The sequence below is a fragment of the Amblyomma mixtum genome, chromosome 1 (assembly GCF_055824585.1).
Source record: "Amblyomma mixtum isolate Tamu chromosome 1, ASM5582458v1, whole genome shotgun sequence".
Lineage (NCBI taxonomy): Eukaryota > Metazoa > Arthropoda > Arachnida > Ixodida > Ixodidae > Amblyomma > Amblyomma mixtum.
Window position 1 is genome coordinate 47176996 of NC_143012.1, and position 15762 is coordinate 47192757.

General features: G+C 48.3%; 1 protein-coding gene across 1 annotated transcript in view; it reads right to left on the reverse strand.

Moving 5' to 3' along the window:
• Nucleotides 1–397: 397 nt before the first annotated feature.
• Nucleotides 398–15762, reverse strand: part of LOC149366237 (MAM and LDL-receptor class A domain-containing protein 1-like) — a 48758-nt gene continuing 33393 nt past the window's right edge. The window contains exons 8-19 of the mRNA XM_089554976.1: nt 15038–15121; nt 14159–14346; nt 12454–12538; nt 12302–12331; nt 11528–11668; nt 10146–10465; nt 8665–8749; nt 6961–6990; nt 6111–6284; nt 4975–5306; nt 1291–1366; nt 398–497 (exon numbers count right to left, since the gene is read on the reverse strand). Of these exons, the coding sequence (XP_089411102.1) occupies nt 451–497; nt 1291–1366; nt 4975–5306; nt 6111–6284; nt 6961–6990; nt 8665–8749; nt 10146–10465; nt 11528–11668; nt 12302–12331; nt 12454–12538; nt 14159–14346; nt 15038–15121 (1592 nt within the window). The 3' untranslated portion in view covers nt 398–450. The remainder of the gene's footprint in view (nt 498–1290; nt 1367–4974; nt 5307–6110; nt 6285–6960; nt 6991–8664; nt 8750–10145; nt 10466–11527; nt 11669–12301; nt 12332–12453; nt 12539–14158; nt 14347–15037; nt 15122–15762) is intronic.

Sequence of the window (15762 nt, forward strand, 5' to 3'; positions counted from 1 at the left end):
TCCGTGCGCAGTGGATCCAGAACATAGCCCCATAAGCGGTCTTGAAAGTTTTGTATTGCGCTGACGCTAAGGTCTCCAATCACCAATTTCGCCGATCTTTGGTTGAAGTCTGACCCTGAAACCCTTGAAGTACGACTTGCTGACGCACATCGCATTTAGCCATGTAAGCTGAATGGACCGTAAGTTTTTCTTTTTTTTGCCGGAATGTGGCGCAACGTGGCGCAAATTTACCACAACGCGGCGATGCTTTCAGGAGCGAGGCACGCAGCCAGGAAGCTGCGAGCTGCTTGCCAGTGACTATTGTTTCGTCATTTTGTGTCCGCCAACTAAAAGGAAAGAAAATGGGGACGGTGGCGGTGAATGCTTTTATTCGTACTACTTCCGACGAAATAGGAGTGTGCTTGTGATATGGGCACTGATGATGATGATGGACAAGTGTCTCTTGGCCATTCACACGTCCGTTGCTGCTGCGGCGATGACAGCCGTTGGTGGCCGGGCTATAGAGTAGGGAGAAGAAGAATTCGTAGTCAGGGCTTATGGTTTATAAGGGCTTCAGGTCCCGAAGCGACTCAGCCTATCAGGAACACCGTAGTTAAGGGCTCCGGAAATTTCGACCACCTGGGGCTCTTTAAAAGTGCGCTGAAATCGCACTGTACACGGGCCTCTAGAATTTGGCCTCCGTCGAAATTCGACCGCCGCAGCCGGGATCGATTCCGCGTCTTTTGGGTCAGCAGCGGGGTTGGTTTCTGGGCCATGCAGTGGGGCTCGTTATTCACTGCCTCCGTTCCACATCCCTATAACATGATGGCAACCCCAGTCTTCACCCCTCCGAGAGTGTGTACTACCATGGATGCTGCAAGAGCCCTAATACGAGGTTCAGAAGCAAGCTTCTTGGTCTGTCTACTTTTGACAAAGGCTGCATGCCATACATCAGGCGAATCGTATACTCTCACGCGCTCTTTCCTTAATATTTTTTAAAACTGAGCACTTCCGGGCAGTTAACTGTAAGGGTTGTTTTCCCCGATTCATTCGTTCACAGTTTTGTCATTGGTCGTTGCTGGCTGTGGGATTAGCGAGGAAGCGCTGCCATTCGCTAGCTTTGGAATCAGAGCCAAGGGTGGCGAATGGCAGACGTACAAAAGCAATGAATCGAGAATGTAATGATTTGAAAACTCGTACCTCCCAGAAATGTTCTTTCGAAATATCATGCCAGCGCGGACTCCACAGAGAAGCAATAGTATGCAGCCCCTTTAAGTGCAAGTGAAATAAGAGGCGTCGACAGGAACCTACTCTCGCAGTTCCCGTCGTACATGGTGATGTCGTCCAGCGCGAATCCTCCATCGGTGGCCTCTCCCTCGAAGTGGATCTGAAATCAAAACATTACGGCAGCCGTGTTAGTACTGGCGCAGCAGGATAGTTAGAGATGTTCCGGTGTTGTTCTCTGAGTTACAACTCCTAATTTATGAAACCCGCGCCATGAACAAGCCTTATGAAGTATAGCGCAAGGTCTGTATGACGAGAATGAAATGACCAACTCTCGGGCTATTCGCCTTCTCTTAAGGCGACGATGTAATAGTGACAGTTGAATCCCTTTCTCCTCACCCCAGGATATATACACTGCCGAGCTTAGCCATACCAATGGCTAGAGCCAGTGACGTCTATCTATGCAGCTGCCAGCCACATGCGATGGAACGCTGGAAAGTGCAATGCGGTTGACCGTGACGTCTTGACTATCGTCGACACCAGTGGATGGAGAGCCTTCTGTGAGGGGCACTTGCCGTTTCGTTTTAGTGCGGGAACACTACTGGGCGCATATTACGATATCAGGCATACGCTCGTACTTACGCGTCTGAAGCCTGCTTCGTGGCAGGCGACCTACCTGTCCATTGAGTTGTGCGCAGCCTGGCAGGTGTGTACTCCTGTCAGGCCTTCATCTGGGTGAAGGGCACAACTAGGTGAAGGCCTTTGTGGTAAAGACCCTACGACAAAGGCCTCCGTGGTAAGTGCCGTACGTAACTATTGGCACTGCACGATATTTCGTTTACCGCAGTTGGTCATGCGAGGACCCTACGGTCCCAAATCCCATGGCCAATAGTTATTTCTCTCTCTCAGCGCTTAGCCATGCTGCACCTCTGCTTTTTTTCTAGTTCGTTCCAACTATACAGTGCCCAACTTTAGCCTTCATAAGAAGTACCTAGCTCAGTTTTAGTTGCGCTAGTGAACAGTACTCTGGTTTGAGCGCGGCAGTGGTGATGCGAGTCGATGCGCTTAAGCCAACGACACAAAGGTGTCGCACGACCACGATATGAAAGAGAGAGCCAGTGATTTGCAACATCAGGGTAGCTTCTATGCTACTTGTTCCGGGAGTTTCTTTGTAGAGAATGGCATCGCCGCCAGAAAAAACAATGAAATTGTTAGTGTAAATGCTCGCAATTTTAACCGTTCGTATGATCATTTACGACTGTCATCGTGAAGGATTTAATTCGGGTCGCAAGGTCATTATATTTATTATATAAGGGTGGAATATTTTAGCGCGTTTTGAATAAAAATAAATGCGTTGGGATTGAAAGTGAAATTGTAGGTAAGAGCGAGAATGAAAACGCACAAGCAATTAACACAAAAGCAAGGCGCGAAAAGGGCGCCAGTAATCGCACTCTATATGCATTTTTCATCAACTATACCGGATCATTGTATATTTACGTCGTCAAGGGTTTATTACGAACACGATAGAGGATGAAAATATTCAAATGTTCACTGAATCAGGGCGCCATTGCCACAGTCCTGGATTCACACTCAGTGAACACTTGGAGCTAAACTGCAAAAAAAAATCTCGATTCCACAATAAAAAGGTTTGCAATCACCGACCGTCGCTGGACAGAGTTTCTCCCATAATGGAGCTTTGGCGGAGTCGTCCTCGGGGAACGCTAATTCACGTTGGCCACCGCCATGGTGTACAAAGCCGACGCATCCTTGGAAGCTGTCGGGGCTGGTGCAGTCTACCCGTCCCTGCCCTCACCATGAAGAGCACTGAGATGGCGAGCATCTGTGAGCGCAAGGCTTGCACCTGGAGTATCGTGCCTCGCCGCCACAGAGGACGTGTCCTTGAGGCTCAAGGCAACGGCGACTTCGCTTATGTTCACCGTTGGCAGGCCCACTCCTCTCGCAGCCGGTGTCGATGGTGCCTCAGGAGGGGCCGAGCGGAAATCGGTTGCACCGCCCATGCCAGAACCATGCGAACCGTTTCCGGCGCTCTGCTGCTCCGCCATCTTGTCCCCCCTGGACGCGATGTAGATGCGCAGGTTCTGGGCGCCCCGCTCGAGCTCGCTGCAGTTGAAGGAGTAGGCCAGCACACACGCGCACCCCAGGACGCAGACGCTGATCACGGAGGCGATGGCGTACAGTTCCTTGCGGTGTACCAGGACCACCGGGAGCTTCACCAGAGTCTGCAGCTCGTGATTCATTTTGCTTCCTCCGGTAGTGCCGAAAAGCTTGGTATTTCTGCGGCGGGATTTCTATTGGACAGACGAGGGCTGCTGTGGCCTGAGTTACAATAGGCGTCACGACGATCGACGCTGCCGATCGAGGGACAGGCTTGGATGATGCAGCGCCAGGCCGGACGTTCGGCGATGCGCGTGTCTTCTGCTCGCATCAACGTCGTCTTTGATAGCATTGTCGAGGAAGAGGAAGTCTTGAAGGCAAGCTTCGTTGCCTTTCAAAAGTGAGGATGTACCATCTTATGAACCCAACAACAACAAAAATACACCGAAGTCGTTTAATTAGTTTATTCCATTCCTAATCTAGATGATTCCTTTTGTATATATTTGAGTGGCTCTAGTCTCGCTGTGCCGTCCTTCTGGCTGGGAACAGTCTTCAGAAGGACGGTTAACCAGAATGGAGGAAAATAATCAATGCACTGAACAATGACTGGCTTATCAGTTACGTTTGTGATTGTGTAAAAACAAAAATTTGGTCTTCGAACTAGGCAGTGAGCTCGCAGGCGAATGCTGCAAGCGCGCTGCACGAATTTACGAACGCGGCTGCGACGACCGGTTGGCGGCTGCCTGCGGCGGCGCGCTCACCTGATGGCCTACCGTGCGGAGCTTACCTGCAGCATGTACTTAACGTTGCTGTGTTATTCGCTGCAAGAAAGCAATATGGCCGTTCCCAGTGACGCTGTCGAAGCTTCTGACAGGTTAGATAAGTACGGCATTCAGGAGTAGGCATGGCTTTGAGTTAGTAAATAGGTAGACTTGTACTGACAGTTCTCGAAGACAATTTATCCGGAGCAAATAAGAAAACCGAAAATTACACAGTGTTGACTAAAAACACTGCTATCTAGCTGTGAGGAATTCAGCCTTAAGGACAATTCGTTTTTTTTTTGTGGTTGTCAGATATTTCACACATTGGGTCGCCGGGGGGAGGGGCGGTTTACTTCTACCATTTTGATTTGTTAGCGGTAGGGCGGAGGAATAGCGGAAGAATACGAAATATTTCACACATTGGGTCGATGGGGGGGAGGGGCGATTTACTTCTACCATTTTGATTTGTTAGCGGTAGTGCAGGGTGAACGGGGTTTTTGAGCGACGACACAGTCCCTTCGTATTCTTCCGATGTCCTGTAAAATACACAAATCAATATTTCATCGCCGGTCTAGATCGTGTGTGCGGCAGCCGTTACACTATAACTTCAGAGTGTACAAATCCGCCCGAATGCAGTACACTACGAAGCCATTGGTTGTGTGTATGTGCGCTCGTTGTGAAAAGCTTATGAAACCCGACTTCGGCGGATCAGTTTAATTTCTTTGCTCGCAGGGCGCATTGCTAGGGAGTTAATGCTCAACTGTGTAATTCGCACACCCCAATAAAGCTGCACACATCTACTCTGAGCTGCGTGCAAAGAGCTGCGAAATTAATTTTGTTTTTGTTATCACTGCGTTCCGAAACTTCCTTTTCAGGTCTTCCCTTTGGCACTGACCTTGAAGGGCGCCTCAGCCATCACCTTGACCTGTCCGTAGCGCCAGTCCGGCCTGCTCGTGTCCATGCGACGAGTGGAGAGGCGCCACAGCAGCGTACGGGGCGTGGCTGATGCACCACCGTTGGTGCCAGCAGGCGGGGCGTCGTCCCCCGTCGGCGGCGCCTCGGGCGCCTGGAACACGCTCAGCGTCGACGACTCTCCGCGGCCGAAGGGGGCGAACCAGAAGCTGAGGCAGCGCTCGGTCTGGCCCTCGAGCGCCGGGATGGGGGCGCTACGCAGCACCGGGTTCTGCACCGAGTTCTGGTTGAAGATGTCGAAGAAGATGTAACCCGCTGCGAGGGAGATATGAGAGAGTGGGAGAAAGATTAGAGAGAGTGGTTGTGAGTTAACACAGGAAAAAAAACAACATAAAAGTTTCTGTCGTCGCAAGAGATTTCCAGTAAGTTTTTTGACCAAGACTAGTAGGAAACACACAATTGTGGGTAGTTAAGGCAGAAAACTACTGCACAACAATACACCACAGAAAGCTGCTACAGAAAAAAACTACAGTACTACAGAAAAAGACTACAAAACGACAGAAAACTTTGTTGTTATGAAAGAACGCTACACTCCACAGAAAGATATTACAGAAAAGACTGCAGTACTGCAAGAAAATACTAAACAGCAATAAAAAAATTTGTCGTTACGACAAAACTACAAAATACTAGTGGTATTTTCACATTGTTATGTAGTTTAGGACTAGGTCTGCAAATTATAATCTGTTTCCCTAACCAACATTCGGGTCTAATTGTCTGTTGACTGCAAACCATCTGTCATTTATTCTTCTGTGTGATCAACCAGGAGTTGCAATCACAACTTATGTGGAAGTCTATAGGGGAAGAAAGGAAGGAAGGAAAATTCTTCACACTGCCATTCGGAGGACAGCGGAGGCGCGTAGACCCGTTGTCAAAAATGTTATGGCAAGAAATATTAGCGGAAGAAATTCATTTCATCGCAGTCTTTATGCATCATGGAACAGATCTATCCACCAGGAACAGGCCATTGATCATGGTCGTATTTTGGTCTGTAGTTGGTCGGGTGCAAGAACGCTTCTTGCAAGCACAGTTGCCACAGTCGCTGAGCCTCCGTATACTCACTGGGCGCCCGATAGGTGTGGTCCTGAAGGTTGGCCGGCCGGCTGACCACCGACGCGAGGCGCCAGGTGAGCGAGTCCCTGGGCGCCGATCCCACGCGTCCCACCAGGTTGGTGGTCGGCCCCGCGTCCGTGTAGTTTGTCCAGCCGCACATGTCCCGCTCGAACGAGCACTCACCTGCGAAGAAGAACTAGTGGTTATGGGGGTCAACGCAATGGCGAAGTTACGCGAAGCCCACTAAGCCCTGGCAGTGCTATTAGTGAGTTATTGCGCATAAGCGGCTATGGATGTCTTATGCCTCTGTAACTCAGGGCTAAAGTCGCTTTTTTTCCGGCTGAAAGATGGAAAGATAATTGATTAAAACTTCTTTTTGGGCAAGTTGGTGCCTTTTGAATCCAAGAAAAATAGCGGCGCTAAAGCATGCAACCATAGAAGAAAGAACAGGACACAGGTAGCTGTGTCCTGTTCTTTTTTCTGCGGTTGCATGCTATAGCGCTGCTATTATTCTTAGATTCAAAGATGGAAACCGTAGCGTTTTCACGGTTGTGGGCTTCGCGACGACTGCAAAAGCACACCCCGACCTTCGGGACACTCAGAAAGCGATAGCGAAATATGGATAGTTTGTGCCAAGTACCAAGGAGCTCAACTGCTTTGCCTTCGGCTCAAGACGAGGAGGCTTAGTGGCCAGAAGAGATATTTGTCGGAATGGAAACCGTGTTTTGAACGCAGGAATAAGGTAATGAAACAAGCGGGAAGCTTGTTAAAGCTAGCCTGCGATTTTTTGAAAGAAACGGGTGCTTTGTCAGCTAGTCCGGCTTATAACGAAGGTAATGATGTCAGGAACAATGCTTACCTGGAATGGCCTTGGCCTTCTCAGGGAAAGCTGAAAAAAAGAAAAGAGAAACAGTATGCACTACACTTAGTATAACTTGGAAGTTGGCATGTAATGATAGATCACCGCGTTCTAAAGACAAAGACGTTGCTTTCACTTAAAAGGGAATTTTTATAAGCAAGGAAACGCAGTAGAAAATTGACAGACGATTACGATAGTCGGTAATAAGAAGTTTGAGCGCAGCTCTTCCCACGCCACCTCCCACCGCTGGCAGGTGGCGTGCTACGTTGTTAGCCACCTTCCGGGATGCAGCCACATTTCAGGTGGCGCTTCGCTCTGCTACTTGGACAACCGGTTGCGCCGACCACGCCGACGACGACGTGGAATGCAGGACCGGTCGCCTAAGACCTTCAGTCTAAAGTAAAACACAGGTGTCGCTGATATCACGGGCAGATTTCTCAATTAAACGGCAGTGCATAGACACACAGCTTTTTTGAACGAGGATTGCGGAGGCTGGGGTGCATCGCCATTCACCTCAGACGGTGGTCACTGGGTCTTTTTCGGTGCAAACATCTTGAGTTTGAACCGAGTGAGACGAAAATTTTCAAATGCGGTTTTTTTCAGCAATAAATGCAATTCATTTTTTGCTTAAAGACGAATATTGAGACACCCATCAAGAACCATAGAATCAATTTTTTCTAGGAACAAAGACTGGATGAAGACTGGATGGAGTCAGTGTCCCTTTGAGCTGCACATGTTGCCGCCCGACAAGGTCCGGAAATCTTGCAGCTGGTCCACGTTGATGTAGCTGAATAAATATACTCTTAAAGGGATACATTCTTCTGTAAAAATGAGAAAATAGACATTCTCGTTGTATTCGTGAAGTCTGACGCAGATTACACAAAGGTGCATGAGAAATAACTCACTCAAAACATATGCACTTCGCACGCAGAAATATATCATTGCGCTCACGATTCACTCGTAATGTGTTTAAATAATCGCCTTCGTTTCCGTTTTTTTGTGGGTTTATTCTGGCTCATTTCGAAACTTCTAGGCCTTAAAGTACAAATAAAAATAAGATTTCTTTTTTTACCTGCCGCGAATGACTGCCAAACATGGGGATACCATTTTTCGCTGAGCATCTCTTGTACCATCCCTCTTCCCATTTACTGATATCTCGCGTAGAGTAGAACTAGGCCTTCTATCTCTAAGCGACGAATAGCTAATAATGAATTTCCAATATCCACAGATTACCTTCGAACAGAGGCGCGCTGGACGAAGGCTAGCCAAGCGCATAGCCGCGGGCGCGCAGTTAAGCGCATGCATCCAGCGTGGTACTCGACACCGTCAGGATGAGTGCCTGTCGTATATTTCAACTTGCGCCTCCTCTCCCTCCTATGCCTGCCAACTCCCCTTTCATAGTCAGCTTTCCGATTCAGTTCCATATCCCGAACCAAGGCAGAGTCATACTGGGAGACTCTCCTGGCCAGCTGTGCTGCTACAGACCAGCTCCGGATCATCACCGACGCACCGAAGCGGATAGCCCTACAACGGCTTTCGTTTGCTCGGTAAGGGCATTCTCCTAAGGGCTACCTCGTGCCATATAAAGGGCGGGGTGCTTGCTCCCATCTGCATTCGCTGGGCAATAAATGTTTTTCACCACCCATCACCACAGTAGTGCGTGGGAAACAGAGATCGGAAGACATGCTCCACCCTATACTCAACTGTTGCAGTCGCCGTCGAAAAAGCTGGCATCATCCACCGCCACGTAGCCGACCCGGCCGTGGCCCCAGATGCCTTCCAGCACCACCTGCACAGCATTCAATGGACCAACCGTGCCTCAACGGCGCCTTGCTGTATTCAACAGAAGTTTTCTCTTTTCCCATCATTTTTCCCCGCGTTCTCTCAACCTACAACTCACAAAGTTTTTAGGTTAGCTTGTCGCTGAGTAGAGATGTTCTTCGCGGGTCCGCCATTTTCTTCCTAATTTAATCTGCCGAAGGCCGAATTAACTGTCGTGGCAATAACCTCTTAATTCTGGAAACGCACGCGTTCCGGCTGGTGTAAAACGAGTTATAGTTCCAGCGCACAGCACGCATCGATACCCCAAGCCTGCACATGGACTCTTAGAGACGACGCTGTGAAGGCCTCCGTAATGATTGCGACCACATAGAATTGTTTCACATTCTAAAGAAAGGTAAACAAGCACAAAACACGGAACGAAGGAAGAAAACGATACACAACGTCAAGTGTTTTACGCTGGTTTACCTTACTTTGAAACGCTGTACCAACTTGCCCGAGCCGCTGCCTTGACACAGTTATTTAACGTCCACTGACACCGCGCAGCACATGACGTCTTTTGCGTCTCGCTTCCTTTGAAACACGACCGCCGAGAACGGGAATCGATCCCGCATCTTTGAACTCAGCAGCCCTATGTCGTACCAACTAAAGCATCTTCGGGTAACATGGCGGAAGTCCGCATCGCTCGGCGACAAAGGAGCTGTCGGTACTGGGCTTTAATTGCTACAGAACTATGGTTCGTGCCTCATTTTCGCACAAACTACAAGCTACAAACGTTACACTACGCTCTTCTTGTGATTCTTAACAAGCATCAAGGGACACAAATTCTCACAACGAAACAGTTGTGGCAGTATTTTGTAAATATGTAAAGTTCTATTGTGTCAATTCCTGTCGTTTGAATGTGATGTTCAACTGAGACATATAATTAATTCTATTATGCTTCTCTTTAATAGGTGTTTCAATGGTAAAAATCTGATTGTTTCTAATTATAAACTGTGATGTACAATTCTGTTGCTACTTTTCCTTATGTTGCGCATTGTATTCCACCTGGCTTGTAGTTTTTTTTTCTGTATAGATGCAAACTGACTAACTGAACTGTCGTTCAATGGGAAGCTACAAGGTGTGTTTCTGATGGTGTGTTTGTGAGCTATTATTGCATTTTCCACTGTTTTTATCGTCTTTGTAATGCCAAGTGGAGGTCTCAGTGGCCACGTCAAGCTGCCCAGAGCAGCTTTTAGCCCTGAAAAACTTTCTAATGCTGTATGCAGAATAAAAATTCAATTCAATTCAATTCAGACCCCAATGTAGGGACTTCAATACGGCCCGCAGCTTTCTATATGGTAAACACTCGTCAGCATCCGCGCAGAGTGCGGCAGGTTCTCCACCGGCGTCCGTATATCCCCCACCTGGTACGGTTCTCCAATTGGGTTTCCGTCGGGCAGCTTGATGGGACAGCGGGCCACGAGCCACCGGTGTCCCTGGTGGTTGTTGAGGCGCCACACGGTCTGCAGCGAGAAGAGTCCAGGCGCCGCGTCGCGCAGCACGTGCACGCGCAGAGAGCCCAGGCTGGGGCCAGCAGGGTCGATGGTGCGCTCGAACATGTAGTAGGCGAATGAGATGCAGCGGGGAAGCGTCGTGTCAGGTCCCAGCTTGGGGCTCACCAGCCACGCCTTGGAGCCGCCCCGCTGGGGCAGGTGGCTCGAGCTGGCCAGGTTCATGTAGTAGCCTGCGAGCGATGGCATGCGGGAAGATGAAGAGTTTTAAAGCTCCGTACAGTACATAGGCAGTGTTTTAACGTTAGATGGACTGCCACACCCCAGTAGAAAAAAATTATATGTGGTTGAAAGCGGGCAAATCAAGTTTTCAAGGCGAAAGCCTCTAATGCCTCATCGTTGTCGACAGAAGGTTGTCAGCAGAGGTGTCACGCTTTTCGGTTGGTCGAAGTGGTTATGACGTCAGAGAATGCGGATTCGAAGCAATAAGGGCACCCACGGATGCCTGACACCCCCTTTTGGAGCGGACGACAACTAATTAATTAGAGTTCGTCCGCTCCGACAGGGGGCGTAAGCGTCCGTGGGTGACCACATTACATACATGATTACTGCGAACAGAGCCATGGATACAACCGAACTCATAGAAGCAGAGAGAGAGAGTTGTGCTAAAAAAACAGTCAAAGTCGGTAAAGTGTGTAGTCAAATAAAGCACTAGTACAGAACAAACAGTCTCGCAGTCAGTGCCGAACAGGGCGCCAGGAAAGGCTTTCGCCTTGCAGCACTTTAGAGTGCCAAAGTGCCCCTGAATTTTTTTCGAGTGATAGCTAGGTTTTCCTTGTTTTTCAAACGTCGATACCATTGGTTTCCCGAGAGTTTTTCTTCGTAGGTACACTCTAGCTGCAACTGTCGCTGATCTCGCTGATGTTCACGCAGCTTGGCGTGGGTGTGCCGGTATCCGTGAGCCCGCTGCGCGGGTGCCAGCGCCATCTATTGAGAGGCGCTTTCCACTCTGGTAAACATGAAAGGCGCGCCATTGGCAGCACAATTTTCTTGCACCTTCGTGCGTGCGCCGGTCGCCCCGAGCGGGAGCCTGACCTTGGATGAGCTTGAAGGTGAAATTGAAGGAACCAGCAGTTCTATGGGTTTGTACGCCAGGAATAGAGCTTTCGCTCCAAAATTGTTTGTTGACACTGTCCATACACAACCTATAGACGGTCTACGATCACGTAACTTCGAGTTGACAGGTTTCGAAAATTTTGTGCGGACGCGTCGGATTGAAGTAGAGTTGCCCTCACCGTCTGGTTTTCGCTTAGTATGGTCAGCGGGCGGCCCATTGACGCCGTAGCTGTACTGGCGGGTCCAGTCAAGGTCGTCCAGCCCGTCGGCAGGGTGAGGGTTAGTCCAGCCGCAGGTGTCCTCCTCGAAGTTGCAGTCGCCTGCGTACATGGTGCCACGCTTGACCACGCGCGAGTGTTTACACCACTGGCTAACGCCAAGAAATGCAGACGACTGCTTTGCTTCGCAGTGGAAGTAAAAATACAAACAATGCTAAGGTAGAAACCATAATTGGAATAGAGGTCCATTTAATTTTAAAATGACATCATATGCTTTTGCTGGATCTTTCAATAACTTTAATTGTCTTGCATGGATCAGTAAATTTAAAACGCCATTATTTTTACAACTCCACGACGTATTCTTTTTTTTTTTAAAAAGGGTACTTTTCTTGGGGCATTCGTATAGCATCCAAAGTGCAATGTTTTCTGGCGGGAGTACTTAACTCTGCATTCTTTGCAATAAACTGCGCTGACCTACAGAATACATCTATTGCATAGCAAGAGTCACATTTACTCAAAACAAAGTGAGAGATTCGTTCGAAAAAATGCAGAAAGGGATGGCATGTACTTGAACAAACAAATTATCTTACGTTGCGAACAAAAAAATTTTTCATAACTAGACATCTCAAGTAGTTTTCGACTTCACATATGCTCATCATTAGTGTGCATAAATAAGCGATATTCACGTAAGCTGCGCGACGCCAAACAGTTTCCGACGTGTACGTGTTCACTTACCCGAGTTCCTGGCAGCTGTCTGTGGAGATACTGCAAATACAAAACGCCGGGAATAAAACCGTTAAGTCCGGATTTCATACGGATACTAGTTTCTTGGAGGGGCATGCAGATGAAGCGTTGCTAGATGCATTCAGATTTGACGATATACTCACTCGGGCACGTTCCTACCCTGAAGGATATGTTGTCGATGGCGATGTTTCCGAGGGAGTTGGCACCCACCGTTGCCTCCAGAATGAGCTGCAAAGTTTTGAGCGGCGCAAGCGTCATACGTACTGCCGTGGATAGGGTCATTTTCGTATCAGTAAATATATACACGGCATTCAAACACTCAAAAACAACTGCTGTGTGAATTGCCGCAGCTAGGTTAGGTTCAAAAGTGCCCACACGTTTCCTGTCTAAGGCTTGCAAGCTACCTAATTTGCCGTTTGGCCCTTCAGTAGGGTTAGCGCGTCATCAACGAAGCAGCAAGTCTGTGGAGGGTGAAGAAATTTTCTTCCTCAGCCGTGCCGTACTTTGAAAAGCTGAACTGTTAGACCTCACTGCTCGCCCTAGCAGACATGAGGCAAGAACAGTGCGCGTCTTAGGAGAACAGCATACAAAAACAGCTTCGAAACAAAAACGGTGCGTCTACCACCACGATAAAAGTAAAAACACTGGCAAACACACGGGCTCCTATGGGGGGGAGTGAAATTTAGTTGTATGGCTGTCATTGCCGCCTATTTGTCAAGTTGAAAAGACTGAGAGCTTGCTTATTGTTCTCTCGAAAGAGCTGTTACTTCTTTTATCGTAACAAAAGTAGCCAAGCGTAGCATTTTGTACTTAAAGAAACATCAAGGAGGAATACTGCACATAATTTTTGTTAGTAAATTTCGCTCATATGGTTTTTTCTGGCTACGTTGATGTCTGGTCGGCAGCAAAAGATTCTTTAGCGCTAAAAAATTTGGTTTTATATATAGCACATCTGCTTTCCCGCTATTTGACTGAAACACGACTTCAAGGCACAAAAGTGCTCCGTGATCACCGTTTAACATTCAATGGCATTGTAGCATAAAAGCTCAGTTTTCGGCGACAGTGGTCTTTTAGTCGTTAGAATTCGGTAATCAACTGATACACGCAGTTTGTCCTCAATGTCTCTTCAATGAGGAGCCAAGCCCAAATTGAGGAAAAAGTTATGCAAGACGGTTTATCGAAGGAAACGCGACACAGCCAGAAGGCCTTGACCCAGACGCTCTTTTAACGCGAACATGGCACACGTAAAACTTCCGACAGGAAGAAAAATGGTAGGGTCTTAACGTAGTTCAAACCGAGTAGACATGCGAAAGCATGTGTTTAGCCTGGTTGGCTTATTCTTTTGCTTTGCTGGGTCGTCGGTTTGTTTGTCGACGTTATTATTTCGATAGTAGCATAAGTTGGTGAAGACGACCATGTGCAACGCACAGCGCGAGAGCGGGTATATTGTTACGTGGCGGCCAGTCGAAGAATGAGGCGTGATGAACGATGATCAAGAGATGATTTAATGGCCGCTGGCCTAGCGCGAGAGCTCCGTCCCGCGCCACTGCCAGATTCGTCTTCTTCGTAACAGTATTAGTTCGATAGTAGCATTAGTTGATGAGGGCACGATGAGCAATGCATAGCGCGACATTGTGTTCCAGTTTAACACGAGGCGTAATCGGCTGCGGCGATAGCATGGTGTTCTCGTGCAGTGGCCAGCGAAGCTTATCTGTTCGCCCCGCAGCGGGTTCGAATTCCAGTCGCAGAAATTTTTGTATTATTTATTCACTCAAGGTCGAGGTGAAGGCCTCAGCGATGGCCCGGCTTGTTTTGCTCTAAGAAGAAAAAGAGGGATGCAGCTCTTACCGTGAAGGGCTCAGTGGTGGCCACCTGGACCTGGGCGGTGTACCAGCTGTTGCCGGCCTCGCCCGATATCTCCCAGATGGTGCGCGGTGGGGTCTCGGCTCCCTCGGCGTGCTGGAGCACCCGCAGGGTGCCGATGCCGTTGCCGAACATGTGCGTCGCGAAGCGCATGCACATGGGCAGGTTGGCGCCTGGCACACGAGAAGACCAATGGTGGCCAAGACGGGATGGGAGGAAGGGAAAGAGTGGAAATGATTATGAGCGGCTATGTTCGATTGAATGAATGCCTCCTGAAACAGATAGCCGACGAACTGAAAAGCGTTGGTATATATGCTGCGATTATGGCCTCTGAACCTATGAGGATAATAATAATCATAGCTGTGTGGGAATGACGATAAAAATGATAACGCCTTAGAGTACAGTTCTAATAAAATAGCGTTGCAGTAGCCATAGAGTAAAAAGAAGTAACTATAACTTAATGCTCATTGTTCTGTGTAGGCACCGGGTTAAATGAAACAGCCTCCAATTGCAATATGTGGGGCATTTTTTTTTTGTTCAAGTAACAACGTTTAACACTCTGCAACACAGTTGTAAAACAACTGAGAGGTGATGACCTGGATTGATGAGTAGGAACTGTGAGGGCATTTTTCTATACATTCTCTTCATCTGTACTAATGTTCCTAAGCCTAGAGGACCAACTATTACCACTGCCACTACTTTAAGCTTCACTAGGCCACTATTAGCTTTTGTCGTAATGGCCCTCCTATGCTCGGTCATTAGAACGAAGAGCACAAAATCTGCAAAGCTTCCCAGTCGCTTTTTTCGTCTCCCCTCATGACTGCTGCTGTGTAAGTGATCATTGGCGAATTAAAGTTGGCCAACCCGTGGCCTTGAGCGTGGGACTGATGAGCCTGGCCCGGTCCATGGGTCGCCTCGGGAAGGACGAGTCGATGAAGATGTACCCGCCTGCACAGTTCCAAAAAAACAAACAAACTTGTGGGGGCACTTAAGCTCCGGCTTAAGGGTATGATGCGATAGCACAATGGGTTAATGCCTATATAGGCAGAGTACATGAACCGCCCCTTGAAGGAAGCGACGAAAGGGCACCTGTACTCGAGTACTCGCACCGAGGTGCACCGAGAGGTACAGGTATACAGGGAACTAGCTGTCTTGGGGGAAGTATTTCTACTAGTACAACGGCATTTCACTTCTGTGTTTCTTCCATAAATATGTCCACACCCGTCCTTCCTTGTTACCTCTGGAATCACCTTTCCGCTCTTCACAACGCTTACACAATCAACTGAGCTTCAACCGGATATATGGGAAGACCCTGTCACTTAATTCCTCTGCATTACCTAGAGCAATAAAACTATGGAATGATCTTCCTGACAACATAATCTCGTTCATTGACCCCGGTGAGTTTAAAAAACATCTATGTATACATTTATTGCCCTAGTGATGTGCGAAATGTACGACAGTTTCATTTGTTCTCAACTTTGTTTTCCCATTTACCACTTCTTCTGTTGCCCCTGGTTGCCTTTTTTTTCCTCCCATGTTCGTGTTTCGCTTTTTTTTCTATTTTCGTGTCTGATGTTATTTTAACTCCG